At 56.5% G+C, this 25,148-nt stretch overlaps 1 protein-coding gene across 1 annotated transcript in view; it reads right to left on the minus strand.

Moving 5' to 3' along the window:
- Positions 1 to 24,961, minus strand: part of DHX32 (DEAH-box helicase 32 (putative)) — a 28,420-nt gene extending 3,459 nt beyond the window's left edge. Inside the window, exons 1-8 of the mRNA XM_044659240.1 lie at positions 24,460 to 24,961; positions 15,712 to 15,905; positions 12,476 to 12,848; positions 9,106 to 9,351; positions 7,803 to 7,902; positions 7,557 to 7,715; positions 884 to 1,075; positions 503 to 640 (exon numbers count right to left, since the gene is read on the minus strand). Coding sequence (XP_044515175.1) covers positions 503 to 640; positions 884 to 1,075; positions 7,557 to 7,715; positions 7,803 to 7,902; positions 9,106 to 9,351; positions 12,476 to 12,848; positions 15,712 to 15,905; positions 24,460 to 24,747 — 1,690 coding nt within the window. The 5' untranslated portion in view covers positions 24,748 to 24,961. The remainder of the gene's footprint in view (positions 1 to 502; positions 641 to 883; positions 1,076 to 7,556; positions 7,716 to 7,802; positions 7,903 to 9,105; positions 9,352 to 12,475; positions 12,849 to 15,711; positions 15,906 to 24,459) is intronic.
- Positions 24,962 to 25,148: the final 187 nt, after the last annotated feature.

Here is a 25,148-nt window from a genome sequence, read left to right on the forward strand (position 1 = left end):
CTCCTCCTCCCCCTCCTCTTCCTCCCCCTTCTCTTCTTCCTCTCTTTCTCCCCCTCCTCCTCCTCCTCCCTGCAGGCCTAGGAGGCCGGCCAGGCCCATTTCTGCCTCCCTGAGCCCCTGGCTGCCTACCAGCCTCAGCTGCAATGCAGGACGACTCCCAGCCAGGCCCCAGGCTCTCAGCTAGAGGGTGCCCTCCTGGGGCGGGGGCACCACAGGGCAGAGTCAGGCAGACCCAAGTTCAGAGCCAGCCTCAGGTACTTAGAAGCCGGGTGACTCTGGGTAAGTCTGCCTCAGTTTCCTCCAGTGTCCCAGGGTGCTGGGAGGACCCAATGAGATCACACCAGAGAAGCCCCTGGAGGGGGGCCGGGCCGGGGCTCCTCCTTGGTGTCCGGGGCTGCTCTGGGCATCGACATGAGTCTCCAGTGCCTGGCCGAGCTCTGAGCTCTTTGCCCTCCCTCCTGTGTCCGGCGGGCGCCCCCGGCCGAGATCCGGCCTCACTCACTCTCGCTGGCTTCCTGGTAAGCCTTGTAGACGTTGATCAGAGTCAGGTGGTCGCCTTCCGGGTGCAGAAGTTTGGTCCTCCTCTGCCAGGCGGCCTCCTGGGCTCCGGTGCGCGGCACGGGCAGGAAGCAGTCCGGAGCTGTCCGACACAGAATTTTGCGGACGTGACTGGAGGAAGCCCCGCTTGGCACACAGATGCCCCAAGAGAAAGGAGCGGAGAGCCCCCACGGCCGCAGGGCACAGGCCTGGGCCGAGGCCAGAGGGTCAGAGGGCGGCGGCCTCTCTGCTCCCGAGGAGGGTCAGAGGCAGCCTTTGGGGTCTCTGTGGGAGGGGGGGCCCGAGCAGGGGGCCGGCCTTTGGCTGGATCCATCGGGAGCCCTACCTGTGACCATGGCGGCGATGGTGAGCAGCTCGTCGACACAGTCGAATTCGCAGGACGCCAGAATAGCCTTGGACAGCTTCGGATCCAGGGGGAACTCGGACATGATGATGCCGAATTCGGAAAGGTTGCCGTCGTTGTCGAGGGCCGCCAGGTAGTCCAGGTCCTCTAAGGCCTGCATCAGACTTTCAGGAGCTGCAAGAGAAAAGGGGGCGTCTGCCAGCCGTCCTGGCCGTCTCCTCAGAGGCTCAGCGCCAGAGCCGTGGCCGCAGGAGGACCTCTGCGAGATGCTCCTCCCCGAGAAGCCCCGGCCGAGGACAACCTCCGCCACGGCAGGCTCCCCCTTGCACCCATCAGAGCGGCCAAGTGGCTGGCGCCTCTGGGAAGCCGCCTGGGCTGGGCTCCACAGCACCCAGCCCTGCGCCCCTCGCCTGGCCCCCGGAGAAGCCCCTAGCGGTGAAGCAGGATGGACTGTCGAGTCGCTCAGACAGAAGGCCAGGAGGACCGCGGACAGGGCAGCCAGAGAAGCAGGGCCGAGGCAGGGACCAGCCGGCCTCCAGACGGATGCCAAAGCCCCCTCGCCCCGACACTCGGCACACACAACGCGACGTGCTTTTGGATGTGGCTCGTGCAGGAATTTGCTTTGCTTGACTGTATTCACTTGTTACAAAGGTTTTGTTTTCCTTTTCCTTTTTTTTCCTCCCAAGATGGGGATGTGGGAAGGACAGCATAAATGCTTGCTATTTACAAGGAAAATAGCAGATGCAGGAAATTTTATGAAAGGACCCTTGACTGACTTCCAGAAAGCCAAGACACCAAGATGGACACCGGCTCGGAGCCTCCTGCAGCCGCCCTCCTTTTGCCTCCGCCCTGGGGCTGCTTTCTACCCACTGAAGTTCAGCAGAGACGTGCTCAGCCCCTTCGCAAGGCAGAGCTGGCCCCGTTTGTGCTGGCTGAAGCCAGGGTGCCCGCTGTCCCCACCGCTGTCCTCACTGTCCCCACCGCTGACCCCACCGCTGTCCTCACTGTCCCCACCGCTGACCCCAGCGCTGTCCTCACTGTCCCCACCGCTGACCCCAGCGCTGTCCCCACCACTGTCCCCACCGCTGTCCTCACCGCTGTCCCCACTGTCCTCACCGCTGACCCCACCGCTGTCCTCACTGTCCCCACCGCTGACCCCACCGCTGTCCCCACCGCTGTCCCCACTGCTGTCCCCACCGCTGTCCAGTGCTGACTAGAAATGGGAGCTCCAGCAGCAAGAAGAAGAAATTGGAGGGAGCAAAACTCTCCATCTGCAGATGACATGACAGCGTACTTAGAGAATCAACTCGGAAACAAGCTAAACAATGAACAACTTTGGCCAAGTTGCAGGCTATAAAATAAACCTACCTATAAATAAACCTATTTTCAGCATTTTTATATACTACCAAAAAAATCCACCAGAAGGGATGAATCCACTTGAAGTTAGCACAAAAGGGATAAAAGGGGAGGAGATGTGGCAAAACTGGGAACACGAACGCAATGTGGGTGAAGTTGTGAATGGATCCAACCCTGCTGGAGGGCGATTTGGAACTCTGCCCAAAGGGCCGAACATGGAAGAACATCTTTGGCTCCTGGGTCTGTATCCCAAACAATAGAAGAGAGGAAAGGGCCGCCTTGTACGAAGATATCCGGAGCTGCCCTTTGTAGTGGCAGAGAACTGGACGCTGAGGGGATTTCCAACGATTGGGGAACGACTGAACAAAGGTGGCAATTCTGGTGCTGTCAGAAATGAGAAGCCGGTGATTTCAGAAAAAGCAGCAAAGCCCTGTGTGAAATGACTCAGAGGGAAATCTGCAGAAATGGGAGAACGCCGTCCGCAGGAACAGCAATATTGGACGAGGATTCTCTGAAAACGTGGCTGCTTTCAGCCATGCAATGACCTGGGACAATCCTGAGAGACCCGGGACAGGGAAGTCCTGGATCAGGTGGCTGTGGGTCCAAGTCGCCTATCTTTCACATCAGTGAATTTACAGTTTTATTGGGTGGTTTTGGTGTATTTGTATGAGTGTGCTCTTCCTACAGTGACCAATAGGGAAGTGTGTTTTTTTTTCCATGTTGCAGTTTTGCATGATAAAATTCAAAACAAAACAAAACAAAAATAAGGGAACTATAGACAATATAAAATACTCAGTATTCTACCTACCAAGACAAAGCCAGGGATTCTAGGAACACAATTACAAAACACTTTTCACACCAATAAACAGATCTGAACAACTGGAAAAATATTAATTGTTCATGGGTAGGTTGAGCCAATATAACAAAAAATGGCAATTCTACCTACATTAACTTCCTTATTCAGTGACATAACATTAATCTACCAAAGAATTACTTTATAGGGCTAAACAAAATGGTAACAAAATCCATCTGGAAGAACAACAGATCAAGAATGTTAAGGGAATCAATAAAAAAATTATGAAGGCAAACTAGCTGTTTCTGATTCAAACTGTATTATATAAAGCAGTAATCATCAAAGCAATCTGGTACTGGCTAAGAAACAGAGTGGTGGATCAGTAGAATAGATATGGCACACTAAATAAAAAGTCATAAATGATCCAGTGTTTGACAAGCCCAGAGGCCTAAGCTTTTGGGTCAAGAACTCAACATCTGACAAAAACTACCGGGAGAACTAGAATGCAGGTTGTCAGAGGCTAGACAGAGACCAATATCTCGCATTATATGCCAAGATAATGGTCTAAATAGGTAAATGATTTAGACATAAAGGGATAGATAAATTAGGTGAGAATGGGAAAATGTGCCTGTCAGGTCTGTAGATAAGAGTATATGACCAAACAAGAGGTAGGTGACCACAGGAAGCGTAACTGAAATGTTTTTGCACAACAAAACAAATGTCAAAGATAAAAGAAAAACAGGAAATTGGGGGGAGGGTATTTATAGCATGTTTATCTTATATAGGCCTCATTTCTCAAAAATATGGAGATGTGGCAAAATTGAGACACTAATACATTGTTGGTGGAGTTGTGAACTGATCCAACCATTCTGGAGAAAAATTTGGAACTAAGCCCAAAGGGCTATAAAGCTGAGCATGCCTTTGTCCTGGAAATACCACTCCTAGGCCTATATCCCAAAGAGATCAAAGAAAAGGGAAAAGGAGCTCTTTGTATAAAAATATCGTCACTCCCTGCTCATCACAGGATCAAACACCCACTCGACCGGCTGGCATTTTGTGTTCTCGAGTTGTCCATCAGCGCTGCCCAAGTGTCTTATTCTGCCTACTTGGGGGCTCGGGGGCCTATTCTGTGACACCCCATTTTTAAATGTTCACTTTTCCACGTTAGCCCCCAGGAAAGCCCGCAGGACAGCCCCGAGAGCTCCGCTGGCAGGATCCTCTCGCTCGCCGTCCTCGGGACCCCGGTGGTTCTTTTCACTTCGCTGTGCCTCGGAGGCTGGCAGTCCGGAATCTCTCGCTTTCATCTTTTTGGGAGGCTTCAAAGTCATCTGGAGCAGGTCCAGCCTGCTTTGTTCTCCTTTGTTTAAAGCCAGGGAGGTCAAGATTAGCAGGAGAGCAGCAGCTCTGGACAGAAGCTGGGCCCTGGCCCATCGGAGTACACCGTCAGTCCACCCTCACCCCCACGTCGCCCACCCTCAGGGTGTCTCCTTGCCGAGGGGGTGTGGACAGGTCGGGGCCGCAAGGCTTTCACCGAGGCTTGGCTCCGGGCTGCCTCCATGGAAATCCATCCTAACCAGCTTTTCTGGCCTTCTTCAGCCCCTCCAGGGTGCCTGAAGGGCTCCTCACTGAAGGTTCTCTCCTCCCGAGCCGCTGGCCATGAGGGGCCTCGAGGCTCGGCCGCAGAGCCTGTGGGCACGAATGCCCAAGTCTGGACGTGCTCCGGTACTCCCTGGAGCCCTCCGCCAGCCTCCCCCACGGCACGGCCCAGAGGGCTCGAAGAGCCCCGCTTCTGGGGTCAGAACAAAGCCGTCCCCCAGGGGCTCAGAGGCCTCGTTCTGCCAGAGCCGCTTTCACACGCTTCACGAGTCCCGAAAGGGCTGACGGTCTGCTGACTGGCTCACCCCGGCCTGACCCGCTTCTGCCTTCCAAAGTGGTGAGTCAGGAGGGATGGCGGCGCTTCCGCTCGGCCCGCGCCCAGGTTACTGACCCTCAATGCCCGGGTTATCCGCGGGGCTCCTGGGGGTCCTTGTGGGGGCGAGGCGGCTCGTGTGCCCGGGGTCTGGGCAGAGGGGAGGGGAAGGAGGGAGGGAGGAAGAGCGAGCCAGAGCCAGAGAGCGGCCTGACAGCGCGGCTTCCCAAGAGGCAAATGGAGGAGGAGGAGGCCGAGGGAGGAGGCTGCCCTCTGAGCCAGAGCCCGGCACGGAGCGCACAGGGAGGGCTCGCTCTAAGCTCCTCATGCCCACCTCCCTGTGTAAGGGCCCAGGAGGGGAGGCGAGCTGGGCTGGAGGCTGAGGAGAGAGCCGGAGCTCTGGGCCTCATTCTAGCCTCGCCTCTCGGCATCTGCGACATGGGGCTGGCGACGTGCCGAGAACCCCACGGGCCTGGCATCAGGGCCACGCAGAGGCTGGCCACGCTCTGCCCGTCAGGTGCCCCCTTATGGTTCAGGTCATGTTCTCTGGGCTCGCCACCACATCCGGGGCTGGCTCGGGCCCACCCAAGGCCCAGGGAAGGAAAAACAGGTCCTGGGCCTGGTTCAGTGCGTGAAGGCCCTCAGGGCAGGCCTGGGAGGGGGGCGAGCACGGAGCTGTGTTTGCCCTCCACCTCCCGGTGCCCCCAGGGGCTCCCACACTGGCAGCTGCTGGGCACGATGTGGAGGGGCCCGAGGCTCCCTGAGCACTGCTGCTGAGGACGGTCTCTTCTGGGGATGCCAGGGACTCTCCCTGTGTGGAGCAGACAGCTCTCTGGTGCAGGAACCTGACCCTTGGGGGGCAGTCAAAGACTCCCTTCTTTTTGGGGTTCCTGTGGCTGACAGCATGGCCCCTGGAGACATCTACCCTATCCCAAACAGGTGCGTCCAAGAACATGCTTCTATGTTGGTCCTCAGCAAGGTCACAGCATGCGGCACTGAAGAGCAGGGTTCAAATTCTGGCTCAGGTGCTTCCCAATGGGGTAACTGTGGGCAAGGCACCCCCCTTTAATGGAGGCGTTTTCTGCTCTCAGCCATCTCTGAGCTCCTTGGGTGGCCTTCCTTCTCCAGAGGACGAGGGGCTCCTCCGCTTCGGCTGCCCCTTCCCCTCTCAAAGGACAGGCCGCCCAGGCCTGCTCAGCGTCCCTCCCTCCCTCCCTTCCTCTCTCCAGGGCAAGGCCAGTCTGCTCCGAGGCCTGCGCTGGAAGGAAACGCTGCTGACTGTCCTGGCCCCTCGGGGAAGCTCCTTCTCAGAAGAAGGTCTTAAATGCACACGACGAAGCCCACAGGACGACACGGAACTCTTCTGAAAGTTACCAAAAAGCATTTTTTAATGCACAGACGCCGGGCCCAGGAGGAGCCCAGAGGTTCTAGAACAAGACGTGGTCGCCAATCCCCGCCGGCTGCCGGCAACAGAAAGCCCACAATTCAGGAAAAGTGGCCGGAGGGTCAGGCGCTCTGCTTCTCTTTACTCCGGGAATGTTTGCCTTCCACTGGGGGAGCCCCCTTCCTCCACGCTCTCCCTTGCGCACCCTTTCTGCTGGCGGGCACACGCTGCCCCTTCCTCCTCTAGCCCCTTGGCCAAGGCAGGGGGGAAGCCCTCGTGGGAGCAGACCCAGGAAGGAAGCGGCGCCCTCCTCGTCCCAGGGGCCTTTCGGCTGAAGGGTCCGGGGCACTTTCCTGGGGAATCAGACGGCTCAGGGTCTGTGGCCGAAGCCGCTGAGTGGCCACCGTCCCAGCCCGAGAAGGCCCACAAGCCCTCGGTCTCCCAGGAGTTGTGCTAGAGTCAGAACTTCTCTTTTCTTTTTACAGAAAGAGGCCCAGGCAGGAGGGCCCTTCGCCCCATTTTGAAGCCAGCCGTTCTTCGGTCTCCATGAAACCAGTGGTTGCTGGGAGGCCAGCCTCTTGGGAAGCCAGCGGTTACCACATGCCCACTGTGTGTTCTGAGCTGAAGCAGGAGCCGGGGGCACCCCAGACATCCTGGACGTGCGCCTCGGTCTGGTGGGACGGGCCGCTCTGTCCCAGGCTGGGCAGGAAGGGGGCTGCCCGCCTTTGTCCTCCCCGCAGACATTTTCTTGGTGATTCTGGCGGTTTTCAGGGAGGACAGCCCTGGGGAGCTGGCAGGGATACTGCCCAGGAGGCCCGGAGCACCTTCGGAAGGACGCGGGCTGCTTGCTGCCTCCTCAGTCCTTTGGCAAAAACGGCCCAGACGCTACTCATAAAGCTTTCACCCGCAGACGGAAACGTTAATCCCTTTAGACGATGTCTGACCTGAGCCAGAAGCGTGCAGAACCCTGACAGGAGCTCCGAGCACACATTCTGCCCCCCACCCCCACCCCGTCTCCTCCGGCTCTCCCTGCCAGCGAAGCCCCTTTCTCGGCCCTTGGAGCCCACGCGAGGACTTCTCTTGTGCCCCGTGTTGAGGCCCAGATGCAGACGTTTCAGCCCCTCAGACGGTCATCCCCTCATTAAGAACAAGAGCCATGTACCAGGCCAGGGGGCCGGCGGCCCTCCCCGGGGATCCCCATGAAAGGAGGTACCTGGTCTGCTCAGGAAGTCACAGTGGCCCAGGCCCGCGATGTCAATCCTCTTCAGGAAGAGCACCAGGCTCGTCAGGTTGGCCTCCTGTAACTCTGCGGCCTTCAGCGGCTTCATGTCCCTGCACAGGAACTCCTCGGAGTACAGGCGGAACAGTTTGCCTGCGAGAAGTCAGAGAGAATGGCTGTGCCGCCTCTGCCCGGCCTCCCCGCAGACTCTTGGCCCCGGCTCCCAGGGCCCAGGCCTACCTGAGGAAGTCGTGCCCAGGATCTGTTTGCGGATGTCGGCCTGGTTCTGGCTGATGGGCTGCAGGACGAGGGAGCTGGCTCTGATTCTAGGCCTGTACACCTATGGATGAGAAACAGCTTGTTCAGCCTCAGGGAAGGCCTCAAAGATGGGCCCTTCCGGTGGAATCCCTCGTTGCCAAACAGTCTTTTTATTGGCACTCAATTTAATATGGTCTCATTTGGGAACGGAGAGCCCTTGGAGATGGATTTCGAGGCTGTTGTCATTCTTGGGTGCCCAGGAAACAGCCCACCCCCTTGGGACACAAAGGGAGGCCATGTTCTGGCTGATCTGGGTTAAATGGCTCAAGCTCCCAAAGAAGGGGGCATCTTTTCAAAGCCTTCTGATACACAGAGGTTATTTGGACCCTGGACAGTCCATGGACCTGTCAGGCAACTCCCCAAGCCTATGAGGGTCAGAGAAGGTGCCCACCTGCCTGGGGGGAAGGACTTCCCTCACCTAGGAGTGGCCTCTACCAGTCAAAGCATCATGGCACCACGCAGGGAGGGCAGTGGGCTTGGAGGGTATTTTAGGTGAGAAATTAACTCTGGTTTGTTGTTGTTGGTGGTTTTTCCGAGCCAAAGAGGCACTCAATCATGATCAATTCAGACTGACTTCAGGAGAGCCTTGAGACCATGCTGAGACTGAGGGAGGGAGGAGCCCATCAGGTGCCCAGAAGAGACTCTGCCCGGCACCCAGTAAATGCCTAATGACTATGTTTAATAAATGTTTACATCATCAAATGGAGGAACAGGTTGGTTTTGTGGCAAAGATATTCCTCATGGAATAGCCCGCATGCCCCCAGCTTGCAGCCATGCCTCAGGCCCGGCCAGTCCCAGCAGCCTTGGTGGGTCCTCAGGCCCCAGCTTTGTTCTTGTTAAGGGAGTGGGGAGAAAGCAAAAGCCAGAAGGGAATGCTGGCCCTGCCCTTCCATGCCGATGGGCAGAGATCAGGAGGCGGATGGTGCTCCCAAAGGAGGCAAAAGCACCGTGCCTCAAGGTCTACCAAGGCAGGCTGCCTGAAAAGTGGGAAAGGCCCCCGAGTGCCCAGGCCATGGGGCAAAGTAAAGGTTCCTGGCCAAACAAACGCTGTTTAGGGTTCACTTGCTGGCTGCATCTTCTCTAATTGCTCTTTGAGACCCCCAATGCCTCTGGCATTCTCGTGCCAAGCGATGGTCCGGTCTCTGTATTTGGCCCACACCTGACCCTTTGCTAGGCCTGCCTTTCCTGCCTCTGTGAAGGGGCAGAGCCCGGAGAGTGACCTCACCTTCCTCCTCTCCAGCCCCAGGTCAATCACGAAGCGCACTGAGCTGCTCTGGACCAGAGACTCCCCGGCGCTGGTGGTTAGCACCACTTTTCTTTGGTAAACTTGGCTTCTTTTGTCTGGGTCTTCATTTGGCTTGAACACGAGGCATTTTTCTTTTGGATATAAAGGGACAACAATCAACTCCCCAAGACCTGGGTTTAAATTAGATCCTTCTTGACAGACAATTTCATAGACTTTTTCAATTTCCTAAAGCCAAAAACAATGCAATCCATGAGCAAAAAAAATCAGTTCAATTCACATACGTTACTAGTGTAGCTTTTAACTAAGCAAAATGACAATACACACAGCAGCCTCCTGGTTCCTTAGCCTCAAGTGCCTCTAGCACCTCCTCTGCCAGCCGCCGCTGACCCCAGAGAAGAAAGCCGGACGGAGATGGGAGGCCCCTGCGGACGGCAGGGCTGGCAGAGGCTCTGACTACAGGGCGACGTCTGCGCCGGCCGCCTCCACAGCCATGAAGCCATCTCCGGGGGAAGGAGGGCTCCCCTTTCCATCGGCCCCACGAGGAGCGCAGCCTCCAGGGTTCTCATCAGCATCTCTCTGCTATGCTCCATAACCAGGTGCTCTATCTGGGTCACTCTGGAAATGACTGCACTGGCCTAGTTAGGCCTCGTCAGGCAGGAAAATGCCCCAAATGCGATAACACCTACAGAAAGGGGCTCAGTGGGCTCTCCGGTGAGGTAGGATCGCTTACTTCGGGAAATGATGGAATGTCAAAATACATTTTGTGAAGGCAATAAAAGTGAATTCTGGACAAGGAATTAGACAACGACACAAAATACCAAGTAGGTAGAAATTTCTAGTAAGAAAAAAATCCTGCTCCCAAGACACAAGTTTAAGTGTCTGAAGGAAAAAGAGGTTCTTTAAAAATGTAAAATTAAAAATTAAAAAAAAAATCTTTAAAAAATGTAAAATAAAAATATTCTTTAAAAAATCGTTGCACCAATTCCTGTCTCTCCTCAAGGAAGGAAGCAAACTGCCGGCTGTTGGACGCTTCACTGGCATCTTCCACAAAGGCTCTGTTCAAAAGCTGTCACGAAGTGAGAGCCCACAGTCTCTCTCATCTCAATCCTATGCCTTTACTGGGCCTCCTCCTTAGGGAGATGGAAAGAGCCTGAAACTTCACAAACTGGGAGACTGAGGCCCAGAGATGGGGGTGACCAGCTTGTACAGACAGAGAGGCAGAGCCAGAGCCACGACCCCGAGAACATGACCTCTGAGCTTGGCTCCTCATCTGTAAAATGGGAATAGCTCCCTTTAGAGCCTGCCTAGCTGAGGGCTGAGGCTCTAGTGAGGGAAGCTGCATGGGGCACCTCAATTATGGAGAGGGCTTCAGAAATGCCAGTGGAGGGCTTCAAAGTCCATAAAGTACTTTGTGGTATTAATTCAACTGATGCTCACAGTGACCCTGGAAAGCAGACTTTAATATAAGAAGCTTTGATTATCCCTATTTTGCAGATGAGGAAACTGAGGCAAATAGAAGTGAAGTGACTTGTCTAGGGTCCCATGGGTTGGATTTGAACTTGGGTTTTTCTGGTTCCAGGTCTGACTCTTTGTCCACTGTGCCACCAGCTGCCCCAGAATCTGACACAGGAAAAAGATGGAAGTCACAACTGGAAGGAAATGTGTCCCCAGAGAAGTTTGGGAGAACCTGGGTGCAAAGGTGCTTGGGGAGGCCCAGCCCGCACCATTTCACTTACTTTGTTTGGTTTCTTCAGGTTAAAAGGTAGGAAGGGGTGGGGGGAAGGGCTCTACCTGTCCATTCAGCCCAGAGCCAGGAGCCCTCCTGGGCATTACAGGGCAATAACTCACACCCAGGATGGCTGATGGCCACATGCTGTCTTTTCAGTGACCAATGACCTACTGGCCGGCACACCGTGAACCGCCGGGCACTCTTTTAAGTTTGGTGCTCTGACCGGCCAGAAACATGCCGTGGCCTGTCTGAAGACAGAAACTAGCCAAGATGGCTCGGTGACAATTTGCCATCCCGATCCATGAGTGCTCCAGGGGAACAGCACCTGGGGCCAGGCGGGAACCCCAAGAGAGGAGGTGGGTGAGGGGGGTCAGGGCTCCTGTGTCCAGGCCTCCGGGGAGAACCTGCCCCAATGCGGCCTCTCTTCGAGGGCAGCCATCTCCGTAGTCTTGCCTTTCAGGCCTGCTCTCTGGCTCCTTGGCCATGGGCCTTCTCCATTTCTCTGCTTAAACACATTTTATCTGACCAGTATGTTCCAAGACCCTTCGCCTGACTACAGTCGTGCCTCCTGGAGGCCCTGCTCGTCAATAGGCATTTCTGATACAGCCCAACGAAGCACTTGACGACCTTCCCTCGGCCCATCGGTGCTCCCAGTATCAGCCCTCTTGGACTCTGGGGCCATTTTGAATAAGTAAATAGCATTAATGAAACAAAGGCAAGCGCTGCTCTGAAGCAGACATGGCCTGCTCTAAGCAAAAACTCGGAACAGACTGATTGGGGGGTGGATACTTGGCCCGAAACAACGTCAGGGCCCCCACTGAGGCTTCTCAGAGCAAGAATGAGGGCGAATGACTGGGCGAACCACTGGAGACCGTGCAGCTGCGGGAAGACGGCGCGGCAGATTTGGGGCATAACTAAGTTTATGGTACATCTTTTGGCTTTTACTCTTCTCAGCTGTAAATTTGTGTATGTGGAACCCAGGCTGTTGGGCTAAGCTTCTGTCACCCTCTGCTGTGTGTGGGGCTCCCTCTTTTACTTCTGGGGTTCAGGGCTGCCTTTCCTCTGTCCGCTGGCCATGCTATGCCGGATAAGGAGACTCCCCGGCCCCCTTCTCCGGGACAGTTTGGTCCAGCGTTCTGGAGGCCTCCTAAGGTTTCCTCCTCGGCTCAGTCCATCACGCCCAGCACATTCCTCAGACCCTTCCTGAGTATGCAGAGCAGAGAGTGAAGACAAATACTGAGGGGAAATGTCTTCAGAGCCAAGAGGATCGAACTATGCCAATCAAGGCAAGGATGGTCTACCCCAGGAAGCTTCACCCAGACACCCAAAGGGAAGGAAAACGGCCCAGAGCTCCGAGTGCTCACAGGGCCTTCTGAGGGACCACCACGAGCCTGCCGTATACCCAGGCCCTGATGGCTCCTCCTCCTCCTCGGGCTAGTTTTCCTTTCCCATCTCCCCCACTCTGGGCTGGCCGAGACCTCGGAGCACGTGGGAGCGGCCCACAGCATTAAGCTTTCCCACTATGGGCACACTTCATTGGGGTTTGCTGGCAGGGAGCTCCCCACCAGAGGCCCCAGCCTGGAACGTAGCGCTCCGGCACATTGACGGACGCTCACTTACTTGCTCACAAGCCAAAAAGACCACGATGTCGCCCTTCTCTCCAGTGTGATGGATTTCAAAGACGAGCTGCAGAACAGCCATGAGGGGGTCCTCGGGAGCCCCCCGCAGGTGCACCACCTCCACGGGGTGGGGATTCCTCACTTCTAGGAGAGGCACGTTCCCGTAGTAAGAGCTGAGCTTGCTGACCAGCGGAGGCGACGTGATGATCACGAGCTTCAGCTCAGGCCTCGCCAGCAAAACGTCCTTTAACAGTCCCAGCAACACGTCCGTCGAGATGCTCCTCTCGTGCACGTCATCCAGAATGATGACTCCGTAGCAACCCAGGAAAGGGATCGACATCATCTCTCTTTGCAGGACCTCGTCAGTGCAGTACCTGGACAGAAGAGACCCAAGTGAGCCACTTCCCAGGAGGGCACCGGAGCCGGGGCCAAAGCCGGACCGCCCCAGGAAGGGAGGGCCCCTGCTCATCTGAGGCAAGGCGTCCCCCTGGCCCAGACCTTCTCCCCAAGGGGGACTGAGGAAGGCTCACGGTCATCCCTAACCTGCAAGCTCAGGGTTCAAGGGATTGGTCAGCTAACGGAAGGTGCTTCACTTCAAGGGTCGGCTTTTTAAGGAAATTCTTCCCTCTGGCAGGACGACCCCACGTCCAACTCAAGAGGACAGAGACCCTGTGCTCTGGGCAGCAGCCAAATAGCCACACACCTTTGGGGCCTGCTCGCTGCCCAGGCCTGTGAGAACACGTGCCTCATTTCTTTGCATCAACAGTGATGGATGGATCCGCTAGGATGTGCCCAAACCATTCCCGAACCTCTTTATCCAAGGCCGACCCAGAGCCTCGTTGGGGAAGCCAAGGCCTGGGTGTGAAGGAGCCCCCTTTTAACTGACGAGCTCCCAGAGTGACCTCTGCCAAGCTTCCAGGACTGCTGGATCACCCCACTGTCCGGTCTATTCCCTGGAAGACCTCGAAGACTAATGTCCATAGTCTCTGCAGAGAGAACTGCAGAAGGGCCTTGGGGTATAGCCAGTGGTCACTCCTAAGGCCAGGAAGATGCAGGTTCAAGTCCCACCTCGGAAACATAACCAGTGTTTGGCCAAGTGAGGGCTGCCCCCTCTGAGGGCTTGAGACAAGTGAGAGTGTCCTGGCCCAGGCCCTCTCCATAAGTATAGAATTATCCATGATAAAAGACGAAGCAGATGAAAAGGCTGGAAAAAACCTGGCCATTTTGGCTAAGGACCACGACACGAGAGACCTGAGGCGGGGGCGCTGGGCCGCTGGGCACCGGGAGGCACGTGCCAATGGGCAGTGTCCAGGACTTTGGCCTTAGGAGACTCTAAGAGTGCCCCCTGCTAAGGTCACAGGTCAGGAGGAAGCTGCGGCCAAAACCCGTGCCACAGCCCCCTGTTCAGATCTCCTCCTGGCCTCTCCTCTCGGATTATTCCTTCCTGCAGGAGAAGGTGGAAGCGCTCGCTTTGTCCCTTTAAAAAGCCACTTGCTAGACTGGGCTGCTGGCCCTCTCCCCTCACTTACTTCATTTCATTGCTTTTCTTCATATAATGCAAATTCTTATTTTCATTTTGTCTTGGACATGATTTCTATCTGGCAGCCTCCCAACATGGATAAAGGAAAGGAGGCTGGCAGGGGGACTGGCCTAGGAGGGACACCAGGGGGATGACCTGAAGAGGGGTGAATGTAGAATCTCACACTTGGGCTTCAAAAAAGTCTACACACAGAAAATGAGGCCGGCCAGAGAGCAGTTCACATAACAATGAAAAGCCCAGAGGCTTTCGGCGGCCACCTGCTAGGGTCCTCTCCATCATCATCTCCTCCCGGAAGACTATCAGTTTTTATTGTGGGAGAAGCAGCTGGGTGGCTCAGGGGATAGTGCCAGGCCTAGAGACGGGAGGTCCTGGGTTCAAGTCAGACTTTGACACTTCCTAGCTGGGCAACCCTGGACAAGTCACTTCCCCGCATTGCCCAGCCCTTCCTGCTCTTCTGCTTTGGAACCAGTCCACAGGATGGATTCTGGGATGGAAGGTGAAGGTTTCTTATTAAAAACAAGGAAGGAATCCTTGCATGGGGTCATCGGCCGCCCTAGCCCCCAGGATGCCTCGGTCTACTCAAAAAAGAAAGGGAGGGGAGGGATCTTGACTTGTGATGTCCCTCTAGCAATGCAGACTGGCACCTCGGGGTGCTGAGAAGGGCCCGACTCCCCCACCCTTCTTCCTGCTTGGAGGGGTACCTCTGGACCTGCTAATGCCTAACAAAATGACTTGATTCCTAGAGGAAAACACACGGCCCATCCCCATCTTCTCCTTCCCCAGCAGCCACAGCACTGTGGCATGGGGGAGCCCTCAGGCTCTGCTCATCTCTGCCACCGATTTGCCCACGATTTATTCCTTGAGGTTCTCATTCCGTGAGTGGGATGGGGGAGAGCCTGGGTGGGAGGCTGGGAAGGCCACGTGTCTGGGGGGTCCTCCTCTAGCTCGACACCCAGAGAGCCTTTCAAAGTTTAAAGGTTCAATGTAGACTGGAGGCCCTTCTCTGAGCTCACCTGAAAACATGCCCAGAGGCAGCTAACTACAATGGGGAAAAGTGGACGGACTGACTCCGGGTTCCAATGCCGCCACCTCATTTCTGAATCTCGAATGGCCTCAATGGCCCAGGAGCTCCCTTTCAGCGCCAAACCCAAGAACTTCCCTCTGATGCTCTGACATCCCCTCAGCCCCTCTCACTGCTTTGGGGGGACCCCAGGAAGGCGCGTCTGTGGCTCACAAGGAACGAGGACGCTCCTGGGGGAATGACGGCCTGTATCCGGTCGCCCCTCCAGGGCCCAGTCCAGCAGGCTGTGGGCGGCTCCCGGCCCCTCCACTTCCCCACAGGCGCACTCTGGGGTCTTGGGGTCCCAGGCTGCAGGGCCCGGTGCAACAGCGATTAGAACATCTGCCCCGACCCCGAGAGGGGGCAAAAACGAAGGCAGAAGCCCTCGAGAACGGGAAGCCTTCCTGAGCAGCCCCTCTCTGCAGGGTGGGCACGCCGCAGGGCACCTCAGGAGAGACCCCCCAGAAGGCCCGGCTGCCCACCGGCCACTTCAAACTGGCAAACGGAAGGGAGGGAGCTTCAGGGACGAAACCTGCCCTTCCAGCCATGGGCTGGCCCAAGTGGGGCAAAAAGCTGGCTGGGGGCCGGGGTGGGGGTGCGAGTCATGCGTGGGGGCTCCCCCCGGGGCCACACACACCTCAAGATGGTCTCGTTGGTGCAGCAGTTCTCAAAAGGGATGGCGTAGCCGACTTCGTGTCCGATGATGACGTCCATCTCGTCGGCCACCCGCAGGGCCAGCTGGACGGCGGTCTGCTTGTGCGCCTGGGTGCACACCACGCCCCCGTGCTGGTAGTGCGCCGACAGGCAGTATTCGGCACACCACTGAGGCACCTGGGGGGGAGACAATATCGGCTCGTGCATCTTGGGGAAAACCCGACCCAAACCCAGCCACCTCGCCAAGGGGGCAGCTCCACCGAGGCCTCGCGGTGCCGCCCCGTTCCGGGCGTTGGCCAGCTGGTCATTTATGCGGACACCTTCCTGGGCACCATCGTGGGGGCCTCAGGGGGGCGGGAAGAGGCAGCAAGTCACGGGGAACACCCAAGGCAGAAGAGGCAGACGAGGGAGGCCCGCGAGGTGCCTGCTGGGGCGAGAGGGATGGCGGACACCAAGGCCGGCCTTTGGGGCAGGGAGAGGCAGGAGGCGAATGCTCTGCTCGGCCTGGGGAGGGAGCGATGACTTCCGGGGGGTGGGGGGGTGGGCTGGAGCTTCTCCCTTCCTGGGGGAGGAAGCATTCGCCTGGGCCTCCAGAGGCTTAAAGCTGCCAAGGGGAGCCTTGGGGGAGCCCCGGCCCCCCGTCAGATCCGCCTGGGAGAGGCCACGGGCCAGGCATCTCCCCCCCCTGCACTGGCTGCCCCCCAACCTCTTCAGCTCTTCTCCCTTTCAATGCAAAGTCCTTTGAGGGCAGGCGGGGAGGCACTTCCCCATCGGTGGCCATTCACTGCCCGGGGGAATGGGCAGGACACAGACCAGACGGGTGACTCTGGGAGAGTCACTTCACCTTGTCTGCCTCGGCTCCTCATCTGTACAATGAGCTGGAGAAGGAAATGTCGCTTTGCCAAGAAAACCCCAGAAAAAATGGAGTCACAAAGAATCAGGCTCGAGGATGAACAACAAGAGGGTGGCAGAAAGCTAGTTAGGAGGGGACGTGCCAGCCTGCAGAGGGCCTTGAATGATGCACTAAACGAGATGATCCAAAAGGTGTGGGGGAGTCAAGAGGGGATGAAGCTCGACAAGTCACGTGGAAGAGTTGGAAGCCAAAGGAGGAAGAATCCCAGAGGGAAGAGACTTGGCAGGGTCCTCGGGTGGGGGCAGAGAGGACCCCGGGAGGCAGGGGGAGAGGGAAGAGCCGGGGGGACCCCGAGCGGAGTGCTGGGCCTGATGCCATCAGCAGGAGAGCAGGACTGGCTTCTGGGTCTTGGTCTGAAGGGAAGGTGGTGGGTGCTGCCTGGGAAAGGCGTCCCGGAACCCCCAAGGCTGGGTAAACGGACACAAGGGAGTCGCCACAAGGCCTGGCTCCGGGGGCAGATCAAGGTCCACTTTACCGCAGGCTGCTCGGCCTCTCTCCGCTGGCCTTCCGGGAGGGTCTCAGTCCCGGGGCCAAGCTCCAGGGACAGCTCGTTACTGCACGTTCAGGAAGTCACTGCTAGCAAAGGGAATCCTGGGGAGCCGGAACGGACTGACCGTGGATGCCCAGGGTGGGAGGCGACCACAAACTGCCCAACTGTTTCTCCTTCCACTGAGGTCCGAAAAGATTGTTTGTTATCGACAGCCTTTATCTGCCAGCACGAAGGACTCGCTGTTCGCCATAAATCTCTCCGAAGGCTCTTGGCTGTCTTTTGCTCCAGGAAATGATGGCTGCGCTAACCTTTGTGGACCAGAATCAGCACAAACGGGCCATGGAGAGGCCCCTTCCCCGTGCAATGCGGATCATCCCCACCCCCAGCAGGCAAGGACGATGCCAGAGTCTCGTTCAGCCCGCTCGGGCTAGAGAGCAGCTCCTGCCCAAACCCCAATTTCTCTACGTCCCTTGGGAAAGATGGTGTCAGGAGATGGAAGGGCGATCCGGGGGAAGAGCCGTCCCTGGGATGCACTGAGTTCACGAACATTAAAAAAAAATCATTCAAAGCTTTTTACAGACTCTGATCTCAGTGTGGGTGTCCCCTTCAATGAAGCCAGGGCCAGAAGACACTTCCCCTGTTCCTCCTCCTCCCCAGAATCCCAGGGTCAGAGACACAAACCCCAGCCTGTAGGGCTGGAGATGGGTGGGGAAGGTGCTCCCCAAACTTTGTGGGAAACCCCAAAGAACAAGGCCCAGCCCTTCTCCTCTCTGCTACATAAAACCTTTTTGAAGAAACAAGACAGAAAGTGGAGGGCACTGGGGGACCTCGTCTTAGCTCTGCCCCAGCTCACTGGCCCCCCCACTTCTCTAACTCAAATGCAGAGGGGGACGAAGACCATGAGTGACCTCCAAGTCCCAATGTAGCTTTTCCCCATCCGGGGCTCGGAATCCCTGGCACAGAGGATCTCCAGGGCTCCTTCGGAGCGTCCTCATTCCACATTTTGGGCGCAGGTCCTCTGGGGCAGGTGGAGAAGGGGAGCAAGAGCTGGAGAAGCGAGATGTCAGGGGGCCCTTGGAAGTGGCGATAGAAGAAAGGAACGCCCTGGGCTGGGGAAGGACAGTGTCAAAGTGACCCAGGCTTGAAGCTGGCCTTCCCTCTACCTCTTCTCTCTGGCCATCAGCTACCTCCAAAAGAGTTTCCCCTGCTGCTACCTGCTGGTTCAGGCTTCTATCAATATTCTTGCCTGCCTCCTGCCCCTCCTTTCTCCAGCTGGCAAATAAGGTGACACGGCTCCCTCTGGCTTCTGGGGAAAAGCAGGATGGAGAGATTCTGTCCCAGCCCGCTCCTTCAAACCCTCTCCGTGCCAGCCCTCCTCTGATCTCTGCTTAGGCAGGCCTGTCCTCCAGCCTCGGTCCAGCAGAGGCATCACCGGCTCCACGAAGCCCTTTCTGGTCTGCCTGCTGAAACAGCCCTCTGTCGCCTCAACCAGTCGCCGGGCCCTTTCTTTGTGGGGTCGCCTGCCACCTGGGGCTCCTTCATGGGGTCGGGGCCTGACACTTCCTGAGGGAACAGGAACGCTTCGGGCTAGAGGTGGGGGCGAGAGGGCAGGCAGGAGGGTGGGCACAGAGAGAGGCCCCGTCCCAGCTCCAGGAGGAGGGTCGCGCGTCCTCCCAGGGTGGCAGAGTGCCGAGCGGCCTGGGGAAAGCTGGGGCTGCAGGTGTCCAGGCGACGGGATGTGAAGGGTCCAGGCCAGGTGGGCAGCCCCTGGGACAAGGACTGAGCAGGACACGAGGACAGCTAAATAGCTCTGGGAGGGCAGCAGGCAGAGGGCGCCAAGGGAGCGAAGGAGAAGATGGCAGGGCCACAGACAGGGAGGGGGGTCTTCTGTGTGAAGAGCCGTGCCAGAGGGCCGGGGCCCGCAGACCTCACTGGGGCTCCAGCCCTGCTCGGGGTGGGGAGGAGGCTCCAAGCTTTGGCTGGACAGTGTCCAGAGAGAATGAACATGCAGGCCACAAGCATGGCCATGCACTGCGGGACCCAGCTGGGCCCGAGTAGAGGAGGCCTAGTGTGAGGCAATGAGGCCCGCAGAAGGAGGCTGAGCGAGGAGGGGGCCGGGGTGGAAGCCAAAGCACAGAAGGGAATGCAGGAGCCTCACTAAGAGGCCGGTGAGCCCGAGGGCCTGGAGCAGGGTCTTCTGATGGCGGCAGATGGGGAGGCAGCAGGATGCCAGGGAAGAGGTTATGGCGGGAGACCTCCTTTCGGGGCTAGAGACGGAGGGGACGTGGAAGCTGAGGCTGACAGCAGGGGCCAAGCAGTCCCGGGGCTCCGTCCTCCAGCCCTCTGACTTCTCCAGGGTCCGGCCCCTCTGCCGGGCAGGGGCTACTTTTCATTGTCACCCCCCGGGAAGGCCGAACAGACTCTCTGCGGCCTCAGCCACGCCGAGAAGGAGCCCCCAGCTGGAGGCGGCAGCAGTTGTGCCCACGTGGCTCCCTTTCTGCTCCTGTTAGTCCACGGCCTCATGGCTTTTGGGAAGAGCCGGGCCCCGAGCCGGCCCGAGCTCCCCTCGTCTCCGACTTCGTCTGAGGCGCCGCAGCCTGGCCCAAGCCAGCATCGGCCGAGCAGCTGAGAACGGGCCGTCCTTGGAGCTTGGATGGGGAGGAGAAGGGAGGCTCGTCAGAGAGAGGACGGGAACAGGGGCCAGAGCCAAGAAGATGGGACACGGAAGTCCAGGAGGAGTGGGAGGCAGAAGGGGGGCATCCTCTGGGACGGGGCCCGAGGCAATGGGGACCCGGGACTCAGATAAAGTGAACTTGCTGTTATTGTTTAAAAAAGCACACTCTGTTCTATGGACTCATTGGCAAATACAAATGGACCAGCGGAACAAATATTCTTTAGACTTCTTTTGTCTCAAAAACAAGATAATTCCATTAGTTTCATCTACAAGGCAAAGAGAAAGGATGGAAACGTATTCAGAAATGAGAAATTCGGGGGCAGTTTGGTGGCTCCGTAGGTTGAGAGCCAGGCCTAGAGACAGGAGGTCCTGGGTTCAAATCTGACCTCAGACACTCAGCCTTGCTAGTCACTCAATTCCCACTGCCTAGCTCTTACTGCTCTTCTGCCTGGGATCTGACAGAAGGTGAGGGCTTAAAAAAACCAAAATGAGGAATTCTGACTGACTGCGGCTGAAAAGCCAGCTGGGGACCACCTAGAGACCAGAGTAGCCAAGGGTGGAAATGCCTGCCGCCATGTTGGCGTGATTCACCCACCCTGACTGCCCACAGTGGCCCCCTCAGGCATGGTAGCAACTCCCCATGTCAACAGGAGCAATTCCAGAATAAATAGGAGGGGCAGAAAGGAGGCCAAGAGGGAGCCCCTCGCTAAGGCGATGGGAGCATCTTTAAGAGCTTTCTCAGAAACTCCACTGGTAGCATCCCTGGCTTCTCAGAACAGGAACTCCGAGGGTTCTTCCTCACAAGGATGGCACAGAGACAGGCACAGACTAATGGAGAGATTCACTGGGCTCCTGAAGCTGCCCGCTCAGTTCAATGAAGCAAGGCCCTGGCTTAGCCAAGGAGGACACAGACACAAAGCCCACTCGGTCCCCAGACTCATCTTCCTGAATTCAAATCTGGCCTCAGACACTTCCTATCTGAATGACCCTGGGCAAGTCATTGAACCCCTTTGGTCTCAGTTTCCTCATCTATAAAATGAGCTGGAGAAGGAAATGGCAAACCCCTCTAGTTTCTCTGCCAAGGAAACCTCAAATGGGGTCACCAAGAATCAGACATAACTGAAAATGACTGAACAAAAAAGGAGGGCAAGGCCAAGGGAGATGCTGGCCAAAGCCTGGGAAGTTCTAGGCAGGCTTCCAGAGGCTTTGGAAAGGGAGGGAAGGAACTCCAGGTACCTGGGAAAGCCTGTACTCTACAGACAGAGGAGCTGGAATGTGTCTGGGATCCTGGGAGCAAACTGGGTTTTTCAGTGACATGGAGTTTGCTGAAGAGAGTTCTGTGGAACCCCGTTAGAAGCAATCTGGGAAGGGTCTCACATGATAGACTAAGGAATTATCCTGAATTCAAATCATTAGATAGTTAGTGAGTACCTACTATGTGCCAGGCATCATTCTGGGGGTACAAACCAGAAAAGAAAGACAGTCCCTGCCTTCGAGAGCTTACAATGGCAGAGAGGAAAAGATTTTGCTCCCATAGAGAAAAGCTGGCCTAGGCAATATAGGGCTGGGCATCGAGAGACCCTGAGTGGGAGCAGGACTAAGATGGAGATGGAGGAGGAGGAGGAGAAGAACCAGGGCCAAACTTTCTCCTAGAGATCTAGAAAACATACCGGATCAATTCCTGATTGTAAGACATTTTTCTAGCCCAAGCTGCAATAGGGGAGTCAGATATTGGTTTCAGAAAACTACTCATATGCTTTATTTTTTTAAAATTTATTTACTGGAACCCTTATCTTCCATCTTAGAATCAATACTATGTACTGGCTCCCAGGCAGAAGAGTGGTAAGGGCTAGGCAATGGGGGTCAAGTGACTTGCCCAGGGTCACACTGCTAGGAAGTGTCTGAGGCCAGATTTAAACCCAGGATCTCCCTCTCCATCCACTGAGCCACCCAGCTGCCCCCACTCATATATTTTAGAACCAGAAGGCAAATCAGAAATACAGTGAAAACTCACAGGACTATTAGAGGCAAAATATAGAATTTCTGGATTAAAGAAAAAAATACTGCAGGCATCTAGAAAGAAAGAATTTAAGAACTAAGTATTCAGTCAGAATTATACAAGATCAGTACCTACCACTATAAAAGCAGAGCTTGGGTTATATTCCAGAAGAAAGAGGAAGAATATACATGTGTTGGCACTATTCTACATGTTATCACATTTATCCTTATAACGACTTTGAGTGGTAGGTGCCATTATTATCCCCATTTTACAGTTGAGGAAACTGAGGAAGAGGTCAAATGCCTTGCCCAGAGACATACAACTAGTAATGGTCTGAGGTCAGATCTAGACTCAGGATTTCCAGGCTTAACACTTAATCCACTGTGCCACCTACTCGAAAATAACCTACCCAGAAAACTAAGTATAAACTTAAAGGGGGGAAAATGTATCTCCGATGAAATGGTGGACTTCTAAGCATTCCTGATGTTTTCATCAGAAGCTGACCAGAACAGAGTGGAAACTGGAATATAAACCCAGAAGGAAAGAGGAAAGAGGGAAACCTGAGCAAGCAACCATAAGGAAATGGCCGGGGTTCCCCAAGAATGCCATCACTATCGGGGAGAACAATCAGGGAGCCTGGTTAGACAGAGGACCCAAGAGTGGTTCGATTGTGTTTTCATGATCTTAGAGAGGAGTGGCAAGGGAGGGGAAGAGGAACAGGGAAGACGAGGAACTTTATCACTGGTCTGAGGAACAAAGTCTGATTCTGAACAAACAAGGAGGGAGGATCATGGGGGAGCTTCCCTGCTTCGTTTAAGTTCCCACTAAAATCCCTTCTTTTACTGGAAGCTTTTCCCAACCCCTCTTAATCTGGGGGCCTTTCTGCTGTTCAGTATTTCCTATTGATGCTGCATATGGCTGGCTTGGTATATATTCGGTTGCATTAGACTGTCAGCTCTGAGCCCCGAGCTGGGTGTTCAGCACAGTGCCTGGTAGGCAAGAACTTAATAAATGTTGATTGATTGACTGACTGAAGTAAGTGGGGAGATATAAAATTCAAGGGGGGGGGTCACCTCTACTGGGCTAACTGTGAAGGAGAACTAGGAAGACTTCCTGAAGGAAGTGGCCTTTGCCCAGAACCTTGATGAATGAGCAAGATTTCAGCAGGCCGGGGAGACGGCATGTCAGGCATAGGGAACAGAAGAGCCAAAAAAGCTTGATGTTGGAGAATGGCAAGGAGTTCAGTTGAGGGACAAGCCTGCCCTTTGGGGCTGGACCTCGATGTTACGCTAAGGATTGCTCTGTAAGCCACACACCATTTCTGAGCAAGGGAGTGATGGCATCAGATGGCTGTCTCAGGGCCATGAGACTGGCAGCAGGACGGAATAGAGGAGAGAAGGGGAGGGAGTCGGGTTCTGGTAACAAAGCCTGGGCCAATGGGTGGCCCTGAGAAAGGAGGGAAGGCCAGGATGTCCCAAAGGGCCTGGGGGCCGAGGGAGGCCATCAAAGGTGCCCTCAGGCTCTGGGACCTGAGAAGGGAGGAGAATGGTCAGGTGAGAGCCAGAGGAAGCCTGGCCTGGGAGGAGAGCTGATCCACAGTGGGGGCCTGGCCCATTTAGGTTTGGGCCAGAGGTGGGAAGGAAAAGCCGACGTGATGGAGAGGCCCCCACGTTAGATTTTCCCCATCAGTCTCAGTCTGCTGAGGAACCTCGAATTCTTCTCCTAAAAGCTGTCGTCTTCGTCGTGTCAAACCATTTACTTCCTAGGGAAGCTCAGGAGGAAAACTTGAGAGTAAGCGAGAGGCAAGGATGGAAGCGGATCCAGGAAGTTGTGCCATGTCTTCGGAGAGCCGGCCACAGACAAGCAGGGCGGTGCTTCCCGAGAAGAGGCCGGACACCGGCCCCCTCACTCTATCAGCCCCAGAACGCCTGGTTAAATGTGGAAAGAAGGGGCTACAAGCACAGCTTTAACGTCTAAACTTTTGAAAAAGCAACACGTTACATTTAATTTTCTCCTTAAAAAACAAAACCAAACAAATAACCAATCAGCTGAGCAGGGGGAAAGAGAGCCCCAGGGCCAGCCGGAATTCCAAGTGTAGCAGAGGCGAATGCTTCTGGGAAATGCCCGCCAGTCACTTCCTAACAGCTTCCCATCAGGCCGCATTGGCCTTTCCTTACCCCTTTGACTGTGGCGATGCTGGGGCCGCCCGCCCTCCCCACAGAAAAGCAAGGAGCCCGGGGGGCGAACACCCCGGAGGAGTTATTGGAAAGAGCCCTGGGAACGCTCAGACAGCCGGCCTCCCCGAGCCTTTCAGGGAAGAGGAAAACGAGAAGAAGGGCTGAGGAGGAGACGCTCCCACCCAGTGTGCAGGCCCCTTCCTTGGGCTGAAATGGGCCCCAGAGTCCCCAGGAGCCCCGGCCTGGCCCTGAATGGAACGGCTGGACATCCAATCAGGTCTCCCCGGCCCCAGCTCCAAGCGCCTCAGAAGGCAGATGGGAACAATGGGCAGGCTCCAGACTGGCTTTAACCCCGGCTCATCCAGGCCTGGGTGACTGTGGACAAGTCATTAATCTTTCGTAGGATGAGGGCTTAGCCCAGCCCACCTCCAAGGATAACCCCCGGGCAGCGGCGGCCCCCTCCCCAGGCAGCCCTCACCTGCGAGCTCTTGCCGCACTTGGCGTCTCCGGCCACGATGACCACCTGGCTCTGGATCAGGCTCTCCATGAAGGGATACTTGTCCTTCCACACGGCCAGGCCTTCCCTCTCCTTCAGGAGCTTGTAGTAGCGGGACGAGTAGGGCAGCCCATCGAAGGGGTTGATCTCCAGGTCCTCGCAGGCCAGGGCGCCCTCATCGTCAGCATCGCTTGAGTCCAGGGAGTCCGGGAAGTAGCGCTTCTCGCAGGGCAGGCCGGGCCCGCAGGGCAGCTCTCGCTCCTGAAGCATGGTGGGGCGGCCTCAGCCCCGCAGGCCCGGCCGGCCCCGGGAGGCTGGGCAGGGCTGGGGGTGCATGGCGTCTCAGGGGGCCGCTGCCCCCGCCATGGGGCCGTCACTTCAGAGCCGCGGGCAGCTCTTCATGGGCCGAGGCCACACCGGGCCGGAGGGCTGTGCTCATGGGCCGCCGGCCCTCCCCGGCTGACCTCTAGCACACACTGGGCAGGGGGACCTGGGGGAAAAGAGAGCCCCGGGGGGCCAGAGTGGTGAATGAGCCGCCGGTCACGTGGCCCCTAATCCCCAGACAAAGGAGGCTGCCGGGCCCCAATGGGGATGGGGAGGGGCTGCCGGGGGTCTCCCGGGTCAGGGAGGGGGAAGGGGGGGGCGGCCCTCTCCCCCCCCCCCCCCCCCCC

This window comes from Gracilinanus agilis, chromosome 2 (assembly GCF_016433145.1).
Source record: "Gracilinanus agilis isolate LMUSP501 chromosome 2, AgileGrace, whole genome shotgun sequence".
NCBI classification, from domain to species: Eukaryota; Metazoa; Chordata; class Mammalia; order Didelphimorphia; family Didelphidae; genus Gracilinanus; species Gracilinanus agilis.